This window comes from Hesperophylax consimilis, chromosome 5 (genome assembly GCF_061612785.1).
Source record: "Hesperophylax consimilis isolate HC1 chromosome 5, BYU_Hcon_1.0, whole genome shotgun sequence".
NCBI classification, from domain to species: Eukaryota; Metazoa; Arthropoda; class Insecta; order Trichoptera; family Limnephilidae; genus Hesperophylax; species Hesperophylax consimilis.
This window is the reverse complement of record NC_142840.1, coordinates 10,779,619-10,802,063: the sequence shown is the minus strand read 5'-3', so window position 1 is coordinate 10,802,063 and position 22,445 is coordinate 10,779,619. Positions and strand designations below refer to the sequence as shown.

The following is a 22,445-nucleotide window of genomic DNA, read 5'->3' as shown; positions in this document are numbered from 1 at the left end:
ACGGCGCTATATAAATCAGCCAAATATTATGATGTTTTAGAAGGATTGTGATTGGAAGGATACCGGAAAATGAATAGATGTACCTGACATGAGTGGTTCACGGAAGACCAAGGACCTTTCTGAGAGTTCGGATTTGGACGACATGCTCAGGAGTTGATTAGGACCACTGTCACCTATAAGTTTCTTAACGGCAAAGCCTTAAATACGGCAGACAAAGGATATTTGTGAAGGTACCATGGCACAGTATACTGAAGTTAGTAAAGATATATGAATTAATCACTGAAATTTATATAATAAACCGAAAATAAATAAACAATAAACTAGTAATGGGGGTAATTTTCTCCTTTGTCTGATTTATGTGGAGATCCCACGAGAGCTGCGAATCTACAATCAGGCCCAAATACAATCATGACATCCTCTCATAAGGTAAGCGTAATTAATAACAACATTAGTCAATTCATTATCACTAATCAACTGAATCACTGTGGATTTTGGTAAATCAATTACAACTAACCATACTAATTACCGAAGTGTTTGCGTCTACATGGATGACTTACAATAATACAGAGCGTGTATAAATTAATAAATTGTGTAGCTTTAAAATTTCAGGTACCTTAAATAAAGTCAAAATATTTTTTTTATGTTTGTCACAACATTTTTCCTTCGCATAAAATTTACCATCTATTCCCCTCTCAAAGATTAATATTCCAGTTGTATATTTTTTGGCCGTCCCGCTAAAAACTCTCGAACACTCGAATATGATTTTTTTTCGGAACGTTCTGCAATGAATTTCTGCCATCTCAAGCTCATTTTTTTCAGCTTCCAGTGACTTTTCTCTCCCTAGTTAAGATCTCTTGATGCTTTCATTGGAAACACAACGAGGTACAGATTCATTAATTAAAAAATTGAAAAGAAATTAAAGTTTTCAGTAATTTTCAAATAATTCTTTGATTTTTCAGTTAATTATAATTGATAAAATCGACAGCCAAGGAGAAAAAAATTGTTGAAATTTCTAAAAAAATCTCAAGTGATGTGTGTTTTGTTACAAGAATTGACATGGAATATTCTGTTTGTTATGTAATGAACGGTGTAGCCAATGAGCTCTATTTAAGAGACTATATATGGAATGTTTTTAATTCAATTAGTATGGTTACAGTTTTTAATATATATATAGTATATATATTTAGTACATAAATTTCATTATATAAGCATACCTTATTGAAGTTTTTTGCATCAAGTAGGGGAATATTTTGTTAAAGCTATTTAAATTGACAGTAGTACAGTATTTTGCACGTTAACAGTATTTTGTCGGCTGAAAAAAAAATTATTTTGGATTTTTTATATTTATTTTTTGTACCTACATACTGTGTGGATCAAATTCAACAATATATTTTTTTTATATATATGTTTTAAACAGTCATTTTCTGCACTATTTATGAGTATAATTTCTTAAATATTGTAAATAAATAAATAAATTTTTAAACAATAATTTGTTAAACGAAACCCTAACGAAAAATAAAAAAACCCTAATCATTGTCTAACTAACTAACTAACCATCACGCCGTTTCCCCGCAGGGCTAGGCAGAGAGGACGGACCGCCAAACAACTCGGTCTTGGCACACATTCCTTGCCTCATTCACATTCATACATCGTCTCATACATACTCTTCTATTGTTCTGACTCTTGACATGGCCCGACTCAAGTATCTGATTCACTTGGTCGTGCCATGTCTTCCTCGGGCGTTCCCGACTTCTGCTACCATTCACATTTGCATCGTATATTCTCCTTACACTCCTTTCTTCGCTCATTCGCTCTACATGCCCAAACCATCTAAGCGTCCCTTTCTTGATCTTACTCATTACGCTTACATCAGCCTTGCACTCTTTGCGGATATCCACATTCCTCACACGATCATACATGGTTTTACCACACATACGCCTCAGGGATCTCATTTCAACAGCATCCAATCTACTTTCATCCTTTCTTTGCCAGTTCCATGCCTCACTTCCATATATCAGGGTAGGTACCAGCACTCCATTGTGGACTGCTAACTTCGCTTCTTTGGACAATTTTTTGTTAGCGCCAACTGCTTTCAGTCCTCCATTAATGGAGTTACCTGCATTTACTCTTCTTTCAATATCTCTGTCAGCCTTCCCATCTCTCGTAAACATGCTTCCTAAATACACAAATTCATCCACCTGCTCCAAGTATTCCTCATTCACAGCTATATTGCACACTGTTTTAGTACTTTCTCTTTCGTAGCTTTTTGTACACCCACCTTGTAATTTTGGACTCAATTAGAAAACCGAATAAAAACGAGCGTTAAGCTATTATAAAAGGTATAATTATACGGGTAGGATTCTATTATTTTGACATCCATGTATAAATTGTAATAAAAACCCTTCCCCCAATGTTGTATTTGAAATGGTATGCATATTCTGACAATAAGTAGATCAGAATGTTACTGGTTTCCCACTATGTTTAATGCGAAAACAAAATAAAATTTTAAATATTCTTACACTCGAATGCTGTATATTTATCTTCTTAGACATGCCTCCATCCTCTCTGGAAGGTAACAATAATTTTAAATGATTGAGCGTAACGATGTCCTGTTTTAACTCGACCATTTTCTTACAAATATTGACGTTCTTTACTCGTACCATCTGCATGTCTTTAAGAGTGCATATAAACACAATCGATTTCCCACCCATTTGCAAACATTCAAGCTTTTTTTATTATTTATTATTAGTATTTTTTAGGGTTAATATAATTTTAATATTAATTTTAGAGTAAATATAGTCACTCTTCATGATAAAAGTCTTGTGTTTGGTGAGGGAATTCTAGCTCAATTATACAAAATCATTTAAGTCATTAATTAATAAAGTATTATAAATTACAACCAAAAGAAAAATAAGAAAAACGTCAGAAATATAGGTAAATCAAACCAAAAAATATATTTTCAGGTTCTCTGCTTTTTACTTTTAATATTTATTCACAAAAATATGTGCTTGAGATTCCTCTGTGCAGATCAGGCTAGCGCAGAGACATGCTTTTTTCTTTACAAAATTTATATTTCAATTTATTAAATTGATTTATTTTTGTCGTGTTGGGCTACTTCCTTCTTTGGCTAACGTTTTGGACAGCATTACAGTGTTCACCAGTATGGTAGATGCCTGAGATGATGTAATGCTATCCGAAACGTTGGCTAAAGAAGGAGGTAGCTTAACACGGCATAATACCCCAAAAATAAATCACTACAATACTTTTTTCCGTGAAAATCTCAAATCATACATAATGCATTAATGTTTATTTAAATAATACAATATGCGTATGAGCAAATTTCAACTGTTCTTAAAAAATAACTGGCGATGCCTCTGTGGGATGTTTTGTTTTCATGCACATGAATATCGTTAATATTTTTTGTGTGTTTATTTTCATAATGTTTTAATCTTGTCATTATTTTATTTCATTAAATTTACTATTAAAAAAAGGTTGATTAAGTATATACAGGATGTTCGAGGGTAAAGGGGGCAAACTTCGAGAGTTGATTCTACAAGATGGAAGAAGTAAAAAAGAAAAATTTAAAAAAAAAAAAAAATCCCATACATTTTTTTTCCTAGAAGAATATTTTCTATAAATTTAATGTATTCACCAAAAAAATTATAATATAAAATAAGGAATACTCCATAATATACATGTACAATAACACAAAGCAAGGAAATAAATATAAACAAATAGAGTTTTATTTAATTTTGGCATATTAAAGTTTACAAATTTCAATTCACAATTATTTACTTGTAATTCAAAATTCTAAATGTGTAAAAAAATATTTCCTCAGGTATGGAGATTCTCGACATTGGCTGTGTACGTATAGAATGGGGTTATTAGAAAGTTCCAAAGATGTTACACCTATCAGAGTGTCGCCGATAAATTCTAATTTCAAAGTTCATGAAAATATTCCCTTCCGTATAGTCAGCGACTTGTTTGCTGAAGATATTCCATAACCTCTTTATCTGGAGTTATATCAGTCCGTGTACGCGGGCGGCACTTAGCCAGTCTCCTCTGCCGACGTATGAGCCGCCGACCACTCGCCTTCCTGTGAATCCGTCCCTTCCGTGGAGCAAACGCCAATTATCGAAGAATGCCACGCGCCCTGTAAGCAAATTGATACGTTATCGGATTAAATATACACGTGGAAAAAAAAACATTTTTCTTCATGCAATATTTTATCAGAATGGTTATCAGTAGTCGTCGGTAGGTACTAAGTAATGTGATTAATTTTGCAATTTTAAAATTTACAACCACTTAATTATCAAACTGTGAATTTCCCTACCAATTTCAAAACTTATATTGCAGTATATTTATGTAACATTTTTAAATTAAAATCCTCATAAGATTAGGTAAAAGACATAAAAAAAAATAAAAGATTGAATTTAAAAACGATTTTATCAAAATACTGGCACAGGCCAGTGAAAATCATTAGGTTTTTTTAAAAAGACAAAATATTGCATATTAGGTAGGCACCTAATTTTTCGCTTATCTTAAATTTTCACCCAAAAAAGTTCCAATTTATAAAATGACACTTAACATCTGAACCAGAGTTACAGACACTTGCGACGAAATTAGTATTTTTAATTATGAAAGTTAACATATTCTTAGTAAATTAGACAAACTGTTTGAACCACTATATTTTGTATATCAAAGCCGACCGGTTTCAGAACAACCGTTCCTTCCTTACGGCAAAATATATACCAACATAATATTAAAAAATAATGGGTTTACATTTATTATTAAGTGTTGAAGTGGGGGTGGAGGCTTGGCTAGGGATTGGTGAAGAGTAGGGAGAGGAGATAGAAATGACGGGGGGAGGGTACATATCTAAGATAGGACTGTAAGATAATATATTTTGTTTATTGATAATAGACTAATTAATATTAATGAAACCAAATATCAATAATACAATTCATCATATATAATAAACAAAAACGTCAAAAATATTATATATTCTGTATTAAAGCATTAAGTCCAAACTGAATGATTTTTCGTGTTTATTTCTTTATAGTTTCTTCCACTATGGATTTGGAGTTACATCCAACGTTTTCTTTAGATTTTTTTAACATTCAAAAAGTGCAAATTTGTATTCTTGCTGTAAAGGATTTAAGTTAAGTCCCCAGTTAGTCTAGGTGCTTCACGATGGATGGAAGACATATACACAGACCAAAAACTTACCGTTTCACATACATCAAAATATAGTTTAAATAATATGGTATTAAATATAAAATTTCTTATATCTTTTCGAATGTTATCCTCGGGAGAGTTTTATCTTTATCCATTGCGAACAAAGGTACTAGCTCTAAATCAAACACGATTGGTGTCGCAGACCATCGAATATAGTAAATGAAATAACTTTGTATACATCACTATTTAATTAGGATCGACAAGATTCAAAACCACTGATTTATTCGTCATTATAAACGTACATCCTGATAAATGTAAGCCATTGGTTTTAAAACATGTCAATCCTTTTTGAATACAAAGTGTATACAAAGCTATTTATGTTATTTAAATTAAAATGACACCATAAAGTGAATTTGCAATTATTGAGTAAGATTTTACATATAATGAATATGTTAGTCGTATATATTGTATTAAAAATAATTCGAAATTTAAGTATTATACTTATATATCGTAATCAAGCCGATAATTATTAATCCTTCATTTGAGTAAGATGTTTGGAATATTTTATGATAAGCTTAGGTCGAGTAAGGTTACGTTTATATTGCTTACGTGTTAAGCTAAACCTGTAGTTATAAATTAAATAAATTTTGTGGTTTTATAAAAAGTTATCATTCTTTATTTAATTTCAACAATATCTTAAACCACAAAATGGCTCCCTTCCACCAAAATAGTTATTCGATGATTCGTTACTCTAAATGCGAAATGAAGGGTAGAAGTCAAAATAAGGTCATCCTTTGTCCTTTATCAAATTCTGGATAACGTAATACGTCTCTTGCTTAATAAATTCAAATCATAACATTATTTTCTGACTAGAGCAATGTATACATATTATGCATTTACGTAGAAGCGACTTAGAATTGGAAATCTTCAGTTTTTTCTCTCCCATTCTATATTTCCAGTGTATTTTTTGTAGGTTTTATAAAGTACTAGCTGACATGTATCCAGCATTGCTCGGGGACTAATAAAGGGTTCTGGGTAAAGTTTTGAGGTTGTGAATTGTAGAGTACGGAAATATACAATTGGGTACATTTTTAAGGTGGAAATATTATTATAGTGATTTGTTTTTGGGGTATTATGCCGTGTTGCGCTACCTCCTTCTTTGGCCAACGTTTCGGACAGAATTGCAGTATCCATCATCAGGGCAGATGTATAAATTACACATCTGCCCTGATGATGGACACTGAAGTGCTGTCCAAAACGTTCTCACCCAACTCTGGACTGCCGAGAGGGAAGTTCTTAGCTCCTCTTCAGATGTACCTTAGTTCATACCATTTTAAATATAATGTTCTGACTTTTCCTTTCAAGTGCATTATGTACACAAAACTGGTTTTGGCGGACCTAGTGTCCTCCTATGTGTTTTATTCTTCATCCCTATATCCACTAATCAAAAGGTAAGCATTTACTAACACTATACTAACCTGTACATAACCAAGCACTTGCATACTGCTTGCTAACAACGTATGCGGGGACATTCGAGGTTTAGCTTCGTTCTTTAAATGTAGAGTCGTTCATGAAAAAAAAATTAGAGTCCATGCTAGTGCCCTGAAGGGGTAACCATAAGTTACCTATACCGGGGCGGGTAAGTGGTGGGATCCTCGAATGTCGAATGTCCAAAACGTTGGCTAAAGAAGGAGGTATAATACCCCCAAAACTAATCACTTTAATACTTTTTTGAAAATCCCAAATCATACCTGGAAATATTATTATTGTATTGAAATAAGTGTTTGTTTCACTTCATCGTTCCATGTCTGCCTCGGACGTCCTCGACCTCTTAAATCATTCACTTCCAAGTAATACGTTCTCCTTGCACTTCACCTCATTTTATCGCAAATAATTATTTGATTCATGTCTTACTCGGGCATCTCATACTTTTTCTACCTTTTACTTCACGTAGTATCACGAAACCCACATTATTATTGTTAAAAAACTGCGTTATGTTGACTTTATTGCGACTCCGTATCTCATTCCAGTGCCGAGATAATGATTTAATGATAATGTTTTCTCGATCTTATTCTACTCTCCTACCTCCTACTTTTTCTACCATTCAAATCCCCCTCTAAACACTGCTGGCACTAAAAAGAACAAGCTTTGAAAATAAATGGAACATGAACGCGTACGGCACAAACAAACAAACAACAATCATTTTTATGTATTTTTTTTCTTGATTACCTGGGTTTAATTTAAACCACCACTGCCTGTCAGGGGATTCAAACATTTTGGATATTTTCCTCAGGGCCGCGTACATCTCCGCATCATCTTCTCCAGGGGATACGCAATGTGGACTGCGGTCGTAGATGTTAAATCTGAAACAAATCCCCAGTTAATGCAAGGGCTCGTCTCAATTTACAACCCAATTTCAATCTAATCTGAAATTGCGTTGCCCAACAGCTGTAAACGACGTTTCCGAGTTAAAGTACTTTACTTAAGACGGTTCCGTCTGGGAAAGAGCTTTTAGATACGTCCTTTGTAGACAATTCTGTGGGCAAAGGAACTTAAGAACTCTACACATACCCAACAACACATTTCATGGTTGTTTCATTCAACCACACACATTCGCCTCATTTTGAGTCGGTGTAGGATGATCACCTTAACTTTATGAACAATAAATAGTGAAAAAATTATCTATTTTCTTATTTTTCCGCTGTATATATTTTATTATATATATTTGTCTTTATCTACTCTTTATTTCCATACTCATTATTTCTAGAAGTATTTACTAATCAATCTTTCAAATTATGCACGTGCATAATTTTTTGTAAATATTAATCAATCAATCTTTCAAATTATGCACGTGCCAGTATTTCAGTCGGCGTAAAATAATCTAATCACACAATCATTTTTTTTCTGACATTTATGTAAATTTCAACTACAGTAAACCTTTGCAATCCTGGTACTAACTTGTTAAATATTGTGATTCGAGAATTTCTGAGCCAAAAGTATTATCGTGGTTTATCTTTGTGGAATTATGCCTCATTATTTAGCAGACGTTTAGGACAGCGCTACGGTGTCCATTGTCATATGTATTCATGTCCAGCATATGCCCTGAAACCGAACCGTTAACGTAACGCTGTACGAAAAGTTAGCCAAAAGAGGAGTAATTATACCCCATAAATAAATGACGATAATGTGTTACTTTGTTTCAATTCGTACAATACTACGCAGTTTTAGACGTACGTAATACAAATTGAAAAGATTACAAAATTTGTACCTATGTGTATCACACCACCACTTTTTTACATCGACTAGTTATGCAATTCTTAATCTAACTGTTTTTTTACAATTATGAACTTCGACGGGTTGCAGCAATGCTTAATAAGACACAGGCGTGCTATATTAACGTACCTTATTTGCTCCAACTCTTGATTGATAGGGTTCAAGCTGATGACTGGGGCAACGTGAGTTTGATGCCATCCCTCCTCCAGGTATTCCGCCGGCTGCAAAACGGTTGTCAGGGTCTTGAAGGTGGTGGGATCTGTCCTTCTGAGTTCATCGGCCACATGGAATCCATCCACGAAAAGACTATCTCCTCCGGTGCCTTCATGCTCCATACAGTGCAGTACCTGCAAACTAAAAAAGGAGTTGATTTAAATTCAGGTATGATTAATTTTATAGTTTAAAGTGTTGGGGTCCTCACACATTAAATGCTGAATTAATTTCTGTCGTAATGAAAGAGTCATTGCAAATTTAAAAAAAAAATACTGTGTGTTTTACAATTTTCACAAAAATCACAATATTTTGAGTGCTCCCCAAGGAACAAACCTTAGTCCATTGGTATATTCAATAGCTACTAATAAAGAAACATACTAATTCATTAGGTACTACCCATCAAAGTCTTTTTGATGTAATAATGTTTAAATACTACTGTGTTCGTAAATTGCCAACAAACCAAAAAATACAATTTCCTCCCTAATATAGTACCCCCGATTTGAATCTTTGTTAAATGGGCATGGGAATGTTTACAAAAGAACAATGCAAATAAAATACACGGAGAAGGCAGTGGTGGAATTAAAATTCTACAATTAGAGATGAATTTTAGCGTTAAATAATGTTAAAAAAACACACCTAGACAATTTTCATCTCTTCGTAATCTGAACTCTTTTCTTACAATAAACAATTTCCTTGCTCACTTGTAGCTAGTAGAATCGTTGAAACGAGAGGCTCTCACTGCTTTCGTATATAAAATAATATTCCTGACGGAAGAAATTTCAGCATTCAATTGGAGTTTACGCTACGAGTTTTTGAGATTATTTCGCCTTTCCTGTAATACATTTTCAGCGTGGTATTGCAAACATAATAAAATATAAAATTATTATGAAATTCTCCTTTGTTCAGCGCGAATATGGCTAACAGGTATGCATACAAAATTGTGTTGATACAAACTAACAGAATTCTCGTTGTTTCCATCCAACTACGAGTTTCAAGTTTTAATACGAACTACTCGAAATCATTTTTCTTACTGAACAATTGAAAGAATAGCAATAATTTTTTATTTGTATTCGTTAAATCTACATTTTTAAGCCTCTGACGTTGCCTACTAAAATCGCCCTGCTGAAATACCACCATCCTAAATTGAAATATTCCTTGATCTCATCAGCTGTGTTTAGTGTCCAAATCTGAATATATAGAAACTTCCGAACCGTTTTTCTTTCCAATCTTCTTTTCCACCCACCCCATTCACCCCCATAATATATCCACTTATATGGTGTTCACGTAAAATATATATTTTTTAATTCATTTTTGAAATACGGATTATCTGTGTTTAGTAACCAAATCTGAATAGCCAGGAACTTCCCCTTCCCCTCTCCGCTGTCTTTAACTTCACAACATATCACAGTTTGGGAATCCCGTAGCTATTGTGTCAAGTAAGAAAAGGTTACCCAGTAGTCTCCGTCAAGTATGTACTATCGTTGTGCGCCGCCAGGGGGATGGTGGTATAAGCAGTGTCCGCTCTGTTGTTGTCTGAGGTAAAGGTCCACATGTCTCCAAACAGGGTCCGCTGGACGGGTGCCACCCGCTTGATCACCAGCTCCGTATCTTCTATGTTGGGTGCTACCTGAAACACAAAACAAATCTTTGAAAATAGTTGATATAATCAAAACTTGTTTTAGTATTCATCATAACAAAAGACCGGTAAGCGTAGAGGCATTTCGCAGAGGCAAACAGAGGGGTTGATTGCAATTCTACTTAATGATAAGGAATTTTTCTTAACCTTAAAATGACTAACGATTTTTGTCTCTCCTCTGAGGGAATTGGAATCGCTGCTAACGAAAGAGTCGTTAATTTGAGGGTTAAGGATTATTCCTAATTTAAATAGAACAGGAATTGCTGGTAGAGTCGTTAATTTCAATGTTAAGGACAAATACTCAGATCTCTCTAAAAGTTCTCAAGTCTCGGGAAAAGCGAAAACTGTATATATTATTTTCATACGATGGGATTCTATACCCGCTAAGTCACTGCAAGTAGCTTGTAAGCCGGTAAATCAGTTCATTAACGGCCGGTTTTTCAGTATTCAGGATTGTGTTGGATTGGGTTCTCAAGATTCCTTCCCAAGATCGACTAAAGACTAGACAAATCAATATCTCTTAAGCCGAGCTTAAAAAATCTTGAATACCGGCCCTATGACCATTCAATTGATCATCCGTTGATTCAATTGATCATCGCAAATTTGTAGACGCTCATATTGAATATCAGCGTGCCTTTCACTGTCTTAGGTTGTTATTATTTTTATTTTGTTTTCCGTCTTTATGTCTGGGTTAAATCTTCCCCACGGGAAAAACTAAACTCTTCCACAAATGATCATCTAGTCAGTCCACTTTATGCAAGTGCATTATATAAGTATAATAAATACAAAAAAAAATATAAGAACAACACGTCAAATCACCAGATATCAAATGGGAAAATAATTTACCGACTCCAGATATTTTCAAATCAGAGGGTTCGGCTCGGTAGAACTTCTAATTGGACCTATAAATCCTATTGATCGCTCAATATAAATATTTAAAAAATCTTTCGTAATCCTACATGTATTTAAAATTACCGACTTTTGCATCTTTATATATAATTTTTTTGATAGATCTAATTCACCTAAATTTTGAATGAGAGAGCTAGGTATAATGCCAGTAGCCGAAATAACAAATGGTAACAATTTTATAGTCTGAAAATGCCAAATTCTTTTAATCTCATTTCCTAAATCGTATTATTTTTTCAGGAACTGTTTTTTGAATATTACAGGAATTTGGAATAGCGATATCAATGATATAAGTTATTTTTTTTATTTTGTCAAACTATATCGGGTCTATTATGACTAATCGTTCGGTCTGTTAGTATAGTTTTATAATAATATATTTTATAAAATTCATTTTCTAATAATGAATTTGGTTCGTATTCATAATATGGTTATACAGCAATTCTAATTTTAGTATTGCCGTATAACTGAACTCCATTCTAAACTGCATTAATAAAAATATATTTTGTAATTGTAATATTGTCAAAACAATAGCAATGAATTATATAAATACACATGCTAGTTTAGATAAATATACAGTTTGAACACTTTCTAATCCACTTTATCTCCCCCCCCCCACCTCCCCTTCATTCTCACCCCATTTAGGGATGACATAGTCCCACTGGCACCGGAGAATGAGGAACAATTGGGTATTCACATTAAAAAATCTTTGAAAAATAAAATAAAATATCAATTTTCAATTGGTAAAAGAGGAGTAGGAGAAGATAGGGGATTTTTTTTAAATTTTGTGTTACACCTCACAAGAGCGCCCCTATCTGAACACCCGGATGGGCAGCGTTGTGAGGCGGGTTAAGGTACAGGCTCTCGGAAGGTATTTATTTGGTCTTGAAGAGACCCGGATTATGCTTATGAGAAAAAACAGATGCCGGTAGAATATATGTATAAAAAAGGAAACTATGTAGAAAGGATTATAATTAAATCAGAATTGCTGATTTACTAAAATCCTGTTAAGATTGGGACAGCAGGCAGTTTCCTAGTAAAATTTTAGTACTTTCCTAATATCTTAGACCACGTATTCATGTACCCGTTAATATATATAATGACGAAATGCGAAAATATATTGATTTATATGAACACGTCCGTCGGACGTCGCATTAAAACATTCCTTATTTACTAAAGAATTAACATGAAACCTATCAATTCATTCGTTAATGGCCTGTAGTCCGGTTTTTAACAAAATTGCGAATAATTTGAAGAGATTTTTAATAAATTAACAATATTTTATATCAGCAAGTATTCTCCTTGTAGAATCAGTAATAATGTTTGTTAAAAGCTTGTTCAGGAAGACAAATATAGCATGGGTATTTTATATTGATTTTGACATTATCTGTTTTCTCCCAAAAGCCTCTGCAGATATATTTTCTACGAATCATATAACGCAGGCCGTCTTTAAGGCTACTGATCTTGTATTAGAATAATTATCATATTAGTAATACATACAAGAGATCCTCCTTCAGCATTCAAAAAGGACACATCCTTCGATAGATAATTTAAATATCTTTGCCACATTTATATTAGACCGTAACCTTTAGCATTTTATTGAAATTTTGCACACTTCAAATACAATAAATTTATCTTTTAGCCACTCAGTAGCCCTCGCAGAAAACTTGAACTAGTTACAATTCAAAGACTGGCTCCTTTTACTTTCGATGTCCTTTGATCCCATTTAACATCAGCGGAATATTTCTGAATTTCTTTGAGAGCAAAAATTCACGTTTTCCATTGTATTAAGTAGTCAAGTCTTGCAAACCCGTGGGTTATTTACCGAAATTTATGGATAGCTTGGGTTACTCCCTTTCTATCCACATCCCTCTCAATTTCGTGTGGGTGGAGTCCCTCCTGACTCGAACTTGATGTATGGTTTGTTAACACAGATAAAATTATACCCCAAAACATAATTATATTATGCCAGAAGTTTGATGGTTCAACTTATAATTTCTTTGGCACATATGGCGTAAGTATTAGAAATGGAATTAGGGCGATAATAATAGATTAATATTTACTAGGTGGGCATTGTTTAATAACCTTAGACAATCAATCTTAAGCAAAATAGAGGGTGATTGAATAGTTTTAGTTGCTTAAAGGCGGTATTGTTGACAAGGAATTTGAAATAGTCGTTTTTGAGTGCCGTGGGTTATACAATATTACTACAAACTTTCCTAAATACGCATATTGAAACCAAAAGGTTATATTCATACAATTAGCTGAGTTCTCTCATAGATTGTAGATATAAGAAGTGTGACCGGGGAGCGTGGCTGAGATTTAACTGCGTGAGTAGACAAGAAGTAGCGAAAAAGAAATACGTAACAAGATCCTGAAGGGGACAAAGCCAGGACTAAAGTAGAGAAGTCATATCTGACTATAATCAATTTACGAGAGGGTAAAAGAAACTGTTTACGACTCTGGGTTGGCTGATTAAGTATCTACCAATAATTACATTTAAAAACTAAACTACGTTTTACAAATTGATATTTTTATTGTTTTTTTAACGCTGATAGCAGAATTGGGTTGATGCCATTTTTCCTTCCTTATATAACTCGGAAAAGGGTAAAAAATGAAAGAATAAAGAACAAAACGTTTAGCACGCCGCCGTTTAGTGGAAAAATTAATGTATGGTCAAATCTGTTACAACGATCACAACTTCTGGAAGACTGGTTTCCATCGGGGGAAGAAAACGCGTATGGTTTTGAAATTAATGATTCCTAAAATTCATCTCCGAAATAGCATCTTAGAAAATACAAGGGAGCAACCAAATATTTTTACACTATATACAAACTGTGTTTAGAAATTCCACAGACAATTTTAAGGAAATTTCAAATCGTATTTTTAACGCTTTGTAAGCGAGATAATTGGACTCAATTTTTCGTTTTGTTGTTTTTTGGGTTCCATGATAACTTCTCAAAATGACAATTCATCACACCTTTTCAATTGTCATTTCATCACTTTTTATAACTTTGTTTGTTTATATTTAACATAGCTTAATTTGAGTTTATCGCATATAATCCTGTATTTAAACGTAATATGAATCTTAAATAGAATTATTTTTTAATGTGAATATCGCACAAGAGTCCCAACTGCCCCAAGCCGTCTAGAGCCAGTGAGACTATGGCACTATGAGACTATATTGGGGAATCGGGGTATGTTGTGACGTTGAAGGTAGTAGGAAGGGAAAGGAGATGGGGAAGAGTAAGTTGGGAAAGTACCTGGCTATTCAAATCTGGTCACCAAACACGGCTAAAGCCATTTCAAGCAATGTTTCAAGTTTCATTTCTGAATTGTGGTCCTACACCAGGGCGATACTAAGATTATCATCCACTTATATTATTTTAAATTATTAAAATGTGAACAAAACACAATCATGAAATAAAATTTTCTCAGATACTGACCACGTTTTTAATACTGCTTTTAACCTACCAATAAATTGTGGTAATATATTATTTTATTTTACTTTTTGTATTCATAGTTTCATAGATCTATTTTTTACCTACTTTATGGATTACATCTACATACTGTTATTATCTTAATATATGAAAATTACATATCACTGTGTTCGTACCGCCCAAACGATTTCAATGGAATTTTTTGAATGTGTATGGTTTGATCTAGCTTGAAATATAGGATAGGATTTTGGACCCGATAGGTGGCGCTGTTGTCAAGATCAAAAATAATTTTCATCCAAAAATACGTACAACCATAAATTTTTATATTCCCTACTTAGAAGGTGGTCTGTGGCAGGACAACGTCTGCCCGGCCCACTAGTACGCTATATAATACAGATATACTTCTATGTAAACTGTATCGTGTATCACTTTTATGTAAAAGTCAGGCGTATAAATAAATATTCAAATGTAATGTAAAGTATTAATATATGTATTACATCCATTGTGTGTGTGTGTGTGTGTGTGATGTATTCCACGGAAATAATAATACAATTTTACACGCCGCTAACTGTCGGATCTGCTGATTAATGGAGTTTAACGCAGATGCAATTATAGGACTAAAGGGAGCGGAGGAAATTGAACCCGTGTACCTTCAGCCAGATATTATTAAAACACAGAAGAGATAAACCTGTAGAAGTATGTTGTGTGCATGAAGTTAAACCAGAAATAATAAGCTCAATTTTCCCTTACATTTGGGATTTTATTTATTTTTTATTGCTGCGTTACCTCCTTCTTCTGTCAATGTTTAGGACAGAATCATAGACGGAGAAAAATGATCCTGCCGAAAAAGTGATAGCGTGTCAATTTCATGAAAAAAATAGTTAGTTAAAAATAGAGCACGTGTTTTTTCCTAATAAACATCATGACAGAATGTGACAATGTCCACACGTGTTCCGCCGTCCTTATAAAATATTCGCTTTTAACTATCACCTTTTAATTGGATTATTTTCCACGTGTTCATTCATTAATTCATGGATTAATTATATTTTTTTTTTTCATCAATTTATTGATTCAGGAATTCATTCATCAATTCAATAATTCATCAATCCATTAATTAATTAATCAATTCATTAATGCATTCATTAATTATATCATTTATTCATTCATTCATCCATTCATTAATTCATTCATTCGATCAAAAAAAAAAATCGTAATTCAAATAGATAAAAAACAGTTTACAAAAAAAGTTAATTTGCATGTAACTGTGTTCAACTTGGCCATATTTGGCCCTGGCTATCAAGGCTGTCCACACTATAAAGGGATCCGCACAGAAAAATTGTTATTAATAATAAATTAATATAATAATTATAAATAGCTTCACAAGTTACAAAGTGTACGCGAAAACCAATTAGCCATTAAGCTATTTCCGAGACTAGTAACATGATGTAATCACTGCAATGTCTTATCAATGTATTTCAATTAGCGATGGGTCAAGACTAATTTTACCAGCTCAATAATTTCGTACGGCTCAATGAGTCGCCTCAACTGAACGACGGCTCAATTGAACCGGAGCCGTGAGCTCAGATCGTATGAGAATGAGGTATGGCTCCACCCATGACCGGCCCTGAGCCAAACGGCGCCTGGCGCGATTAAAATTTTGGCACCACTTTTCAAAATCAGTAGACCCCTAGGTAGAGGTGATCACTATGATCAATAATATTCAGATGATTTATATTTTTGTTTAGCGCTGTTATGAAAAATAATCTTAAGGGCGTTTTGTTCGGACTGTTAGGTGTTAGGTATTATGGAGCGGTCTGCTTTTACTGTGACCGCATAGGACCGGCCCTGGCTCCACCGGTAGGTACTTCTTCCCCAGTGTAAGCGTAAGAATGATCATACGACTCTTGGTGCCAGTGCGCGGTTTCTTACCATGAGAAAAATAAGATACTGGGTTGTTAGTAAGTGTAAATCTGGACTTAGAACTATTTTTCCAGTCCAGATTTACACTTACTAACAGACGTCGTTAATTAATAACAATTCATATTTGAATAATTTTAATGACGCTATTTTCTCAAATATCTATAAATAAACAAAGATTAAGCATTAAATTTACCGAGAGTAATTATCAAAAAGAACTACCTCAATTGTGCGGCTCAATCACGAACAACTCATCGCTAATTTCAATGCATTCAAATTCATTATTTTAACAATAAAATACTGACTGTTGGCACCTTGCATCGTGTTACCTACACCTTTCCTTTTGATCTCCTTTATGAAATTATTGTTGCCCAACGACCCAATTCCTACCTTTCCTATGCCGACTTAGTTGAACTTTAATCGAGTTGAAAAAATCGTCCTATCAACAACGTTTGATTACGGAGCCCCATTTATCGACCGTGTCGAAACTTAAAAGCCATCGTGAGCTCGCGCATTGTGGTGAAATTTAGTGATTTGTATATGAACCAGCGCAAAGGATAGAAAACCGTGGAAGAATATAAAAAGGTAAGTCGGCATATCCGAACTTTCCACTCCTATTGCATTCCGCGGTGCGACGGTGCTTTTCCGTTCCCAACACTGACTTTTGCTTATTTGGAAACATATACATGAATCACAAGTGTGTGTTTTAAATATAGTTGTTCAAGTTCACAGCAATATTAATAAATATTGATAAAAACCTCTATAATTTTCAATTATTTTCGTCATTAATTTCATTAACCACTAAACACGGTAAAGTTTTTTTTTTTCATTCATTTTCACAACATTTTCATTTTATAATAAACTCTAAGGACGTTTGTTTCACAGAGTTTGAAAAATTCATCTAATTTCAAAGTTTATTTACAAGTTTTGTGAAAGTTCTATTCAAGTTCTGTTGGTACTTTAGTTAGTAACAACTGGCCAATACTTGTTATAAAAACAGAACTTGAATAGAATCTTGACAGATCGTGAAAATAAAATTTGAAATTTGATGAATTGTTCAAATTTTGTGAAACAACCCGTCCTGAGTCTGTTTTTCAGTTAGGAAATTGCTCTGCAATTAGATTTTTTTAATTTTCAAAACAATCTGGGGGGACGGATTCTCCGTTTTACTGGGGGTTATGTATGGATCACCCCTCATATCCCCTGGTAGCCCGCCCAGCACAGGATCAGCCTCGGGGACTAACTACATGTTCTAAATACGGTCCTGATTGTGTTATTGTATTAAATATCCGTCTGTCAACAATGGTTATGATGGAGTAAAAACTAAAAAAATAATTAAACTTATGCTATTACTATTTTTTAACTAGTAATTATTTTTAAAAAATGGTACAAAAACATATCCAAAAAAGTAAACTACTTTCCACAGATTGAACAACCTGATATTAGCGAAGTTTTAATCCAAAACCATCCACTGTTTCTCTGCTAGCACGAAACGTAGAAAAAATCACGCAGAAGTTTTATCTAGTAACAAAATGTTTCATAGTTTTGTCAATAGATGTCAGGCATGTGAAAATATGTAGTTAAAAAAGAAGCGATAAATACACAGCATTTCAATATCTGGCATGACTCGGAGGTAGAGCAGGAGTTCGGAGTGATAAAAAACAATTAATTTGTTATAATACATAGTAGACACTCACATTATCAACGAAAGCGCACCCATATTCTATCAGCGACTTGAGAAATGTCTTAAGAGTTTCAGTAGATTTCAAGAAATCATCTCTGTTGACGTGGGCAACTTTACTGGCCACTGCTTTACCCGTCCACAGCTTCCTCTGGATCACGCTCTTCTTCTTCCAATTACCAGGCCAATATTCCCACAGGAATTTGGCTGAATATTCCGATACGTGCTGATCATCCCCTGAAAATATTAATACTTATAAGAAATTTAAAAAAAAAACATTTTCGTAGGTAGGTACTTATTTTGTTTTTATTATAATTTAAATTTCTGTTTTTTTTTATTTATTTATTTGATATACAAATAGGATATTTATGAAACATGCTTATAGGTAAAATAAAATATATTACTATTCAAATGTAAATGTCCTTAGACTGATGCGTTTTCACCATTCAAATTAAAATTCGGTCAATCTTTCGGTAGATGTTACGTTTGAAGCTGTCATTTTTTGACATTTGACAAGTAGAAACTACGCCAAAATGGAACGATACACGCTTCAACAACGCATTGAAATTATTAAAATTCACTTGAGTGAATCAAATACAAATCATCTTGAGTGATGAGGCCCATTTTCACCTCGGTGGCTTCGTCAACAAGCAAAATTGTCGTATCTGGGGCTCGGAAACCCAAGAGTTATTGTTGAAAAGCCTCTTTATCCTCAACGTGTGACTGTTTGGTGCGGTTTATGGTCCGGCGGAGTCATTGGACCTTACTTTTTGAAAATTAGGCTGGAGCAACAGTTACGGTGAATGGATTGCGCTATTGAGAGATGATTAATGATTTTTTATGGCCGGAATTGGATGGTATTGATTTGGACAACGTTTATTTTCAACAAGACGGCGCTACGTGCCACACAAGCAACGAAACCATTGATCTTTTACGATTGAATATCAAAATAACACCTCTTATTGGAAAACCAGTATTATATTCTTTGAAAACTATTAATAAGCAATGTGAACCAAGGGTTTTAAGGAATGGAAAAGCTTACATTTAATTGATAAAATATCCCTTGCTGTAGTTAACTCTTCAGGAAAACCATCTTCTGGAATATCCAAAATATGTTTATTTCTTTGAAATGTTGAATAATTGTAGCAATCTCTGCATCTGAAAATAAAAAAATTGCTATTTAGTAAGTTTTCAAACAAGTTTAAAATATTTATACTTTGTATCCTGGTAACGCTTAGATGGTTTGGGCATGTAGAGCGAATGAGCAAAGAAAGGAGTGTAAGGAGGATATATGATGCAAATGCGAATGGTAGCAGAAGTCGGGGACGCCCGAGGAAGACATGGCACGATCAAGAGAATCGGATACTCGAGTCGGGCCATGTCAAGAGTCAGAATAATAGAAGAGTATATATGAGACGACGTATGAATGTGAATGAGGCAAGAAGTGTGTGCCAAGACCGAGTTGTTTGGCGATCCGTCCACTCTGCCTACCCCTGCAAGGAAACGGCGTGATGGTTAATTAGTTAGTTAGTATCCTGGTGAAGAAACCTTTGGTTTTGAAACATGTTAACATATTTTTGTATTATTAATTAGTGGTTTAAACAAAGATTTAAATAAATATATTTCATTAAATGGTAATATGATCAGAGTGTGATCACAGCTTGAATGCAAATCCAATCTGACACAGTTTATAATATAGTTTGTAAACAATACCTACAACCAGAAAAGTAAACAAATGATAAGTATTTCTTGACCTTATTTGCAATCAGAAAAACTTTCATTGTAATACAGAAATAATTAATTTTTGTTTGCGAGATGTGTTTTGTAAATAAAAAATCGATTTATTTTCTTCTATAACATAATTTAAAAGTGCAGCGATCCATGATGATAGTAAATAATAAAATTAATTAATAACCATAAAAGCAAGCGTTCTTATGATTATATTGTTTCCATTTCTAAATTAATTCTTTGATCATATGGTAAAAGTTGAGGACCAATTTTGTAGACATATGGTAGTAAAGTTATGGACCAATTTTATTTACATATGGTAGTAAAGTTGTGGACCAATTCTGTTTACATATGGTGGTAAAGTTGTGGACCAATTTTGTGGTAGTAAAGTTGGATTACAAAATTCAAAAGAGATTTCACTGACCTGCAATTATCTCGAAGCCAAGCGAAGCTGTACTTAATCGATTTATTTCCACTCAATTTTATATTTACAGATTTCCCTTCTACTTCTGCGAACTCAATGGACTCTGAAAAGATACCAAAAAAACATGGTAAAGGTTCGGTGAGATGTAAATTATCGAATTATGAAAATTGCTGTGGCAGGGCACAGGGAATGAAGTCAAAAAATAAATCTTTATAAAAGTGTGTTATATTGCTGTATTAACAGGATTTCACATGGGTATAACGAATGCTGCAAATACGTATAACCAAAAGTTTTTTATTATTATTATTTAGATTGTTTTGCAATTTTAAAAACTTTATTTTTAGTTAAAATTGTGGGAAGCATGATAAAATGAAAAAACTTGAATTATTTGAATGTTCGAAAATTAAATCAAACTTAAATAAGTGACAGTAAAATTAAACTAGATTTATTTAATATACACGCGAACAGTAAAACTCAACCGGAATTCTATAATAAACTCAGAAACTTTAAATGCTTATTAAGGTTTTAATTAAACACGATCATAGACTTCATACGATGATTATCTTTTATAAATATTTATAGTAAAAAAATGTTACATTATTCACAGAAAATATATAAATCATTTCAACTTTTATTTACTTAATTTATCTTATTTTATGAATCACCACAATTAAGCTAGGCTTGTGTGCATGTAAATGTGTCATTTGTTCGTTATTTTTTTATATATATGCTAATTTTCAGTGTGTTTTTTAACATCAAGTTTAAAATCTTTAATGTTATTTATATTTCGGATATATTCTGGTAATGAACAACTGGAAGATAATTAATAATCTATACACATTTTAAAAAATATATTTGTTTTCACATCTGTGTGGGTAGGTACTGGGTACAGTTATTTTTTTTAATTTAGAAGAATAGGTACTGATTTCCAAAACTTAATAAAGCAAACTATTTCAAAACAAAACAATCACTGCACATGAACCGAAAATCTATAATATAAATTTAATAATTATAAACTTAATATTTACTTACGACTTCCATTTATGTAAGCCATGATGGAACAGCAAATAGACACTAACTAGCTTCTTATAAGAAGCTGAGCAGATCATCTTCTCAATACGACAGTTGTTCTTATCAGACAAAAGTTATCATAACACATTCGCCGCTGCAAATAATTCACGCTTAACTTGTCCCATTAGAAGTTTGGCTTTGTCATTTCAAGGTCTGTAGTTGAGTAGGCACCGAGGAGAATAATTATTCTACAAGTTTCGAATAAATGAATTTCAACGAACTTAGAGTAAAGTTTGTAAAAGCAAATTTCTGGATTTTTTTTATATTTAGCTTTTATCCATAACTTAACATATATAGTGTATCCAGAGTTTAATAAAGTACCTACTACATGCATTGTTTACATATATTTATTTTTATTTGTATGTTAAAAGAACAACTTAAAACAGTAAAAAAATCTTTAAAATCGTTGATCGTAACACCAGGGTCGTCTCTGTGCGGGCGCAATTGGAGCGGTCCGCTCCGGGCGCCGAATTGCCAAGGCGCTGATAACACCTCACCTATCGCCAGAGATTATGTTTCAAACATAAATTATCTAAATATAATTGATCACAACGATTACTGTGATCTCCTACCTATATTCTAGACGTCTACTGGTTTTGGCTAGACTCTAGATACGAGATCACATTGATTTCCTATCTAGAGTCTAGACGTCTACTGGTTTTGACAAGGGGTGTCAAAATTTAACTTGCGCCAGGCGCAATTTGGCTCAGGGTCCGCTCTGCGTAACCATTCCATTAATTTAACAATATTGAGCAGGCGTAAACAAGACAAAGTGATGTTTAGTCAGACATCGCTGTCACAATACACACAATCCTAATTTATTTATTTATTGGTAAAGGTAAGAGACAAACAGCTTATACATAAAATACAAATATAAATATATACATGTTAAAAACAGTCAAGCCAAAAGAGTCTCCTATATTAATATTGATTGGAGATGGAGTTTTATTGCATAAAAAAAAAAAATAATAAAAAAAAAAA

At 33.3% G+C, this 22,445-nt stretch overlaps 1 protein-coding gene across 1 annotated transcript; it reads right to left on the bottom strand.

Annotated features, from left to right (window-relative positions):
• Positions 1-3,569: 3,569 nt before the first annotated feature.
• Positions 3,570-21,516, bottom strand: Tmlh (Trimethyllysine hydroxylase). Its single transcript, XM_089631992.1, has 8 exons — positions 21,426-21,516; positions 20,394-20,496; positions 19,284-19,399; positions 18,258-18,478; positions 10,116-10,291; positions 8,581-8,805; positions 7,408-7,541; positions 3,570-4,153 (listed from the first exon to the last, which is right to left on the bottom strand). The coding sequence occupies exons 1-8, from the start codon at positions 21,445-21,447 to the stop codon at positions 4,020-4,022; spliced, it is 1,131 nt and encodes a 376-aa protein (XP_089488118.1). The 5' UTR covers positions 21,448-21,516; the 3' UTR covers positions 3,570-4,019.
• Between the last annotated feature and the right edge of the window lie 929 nt (positions 21,517-22,445).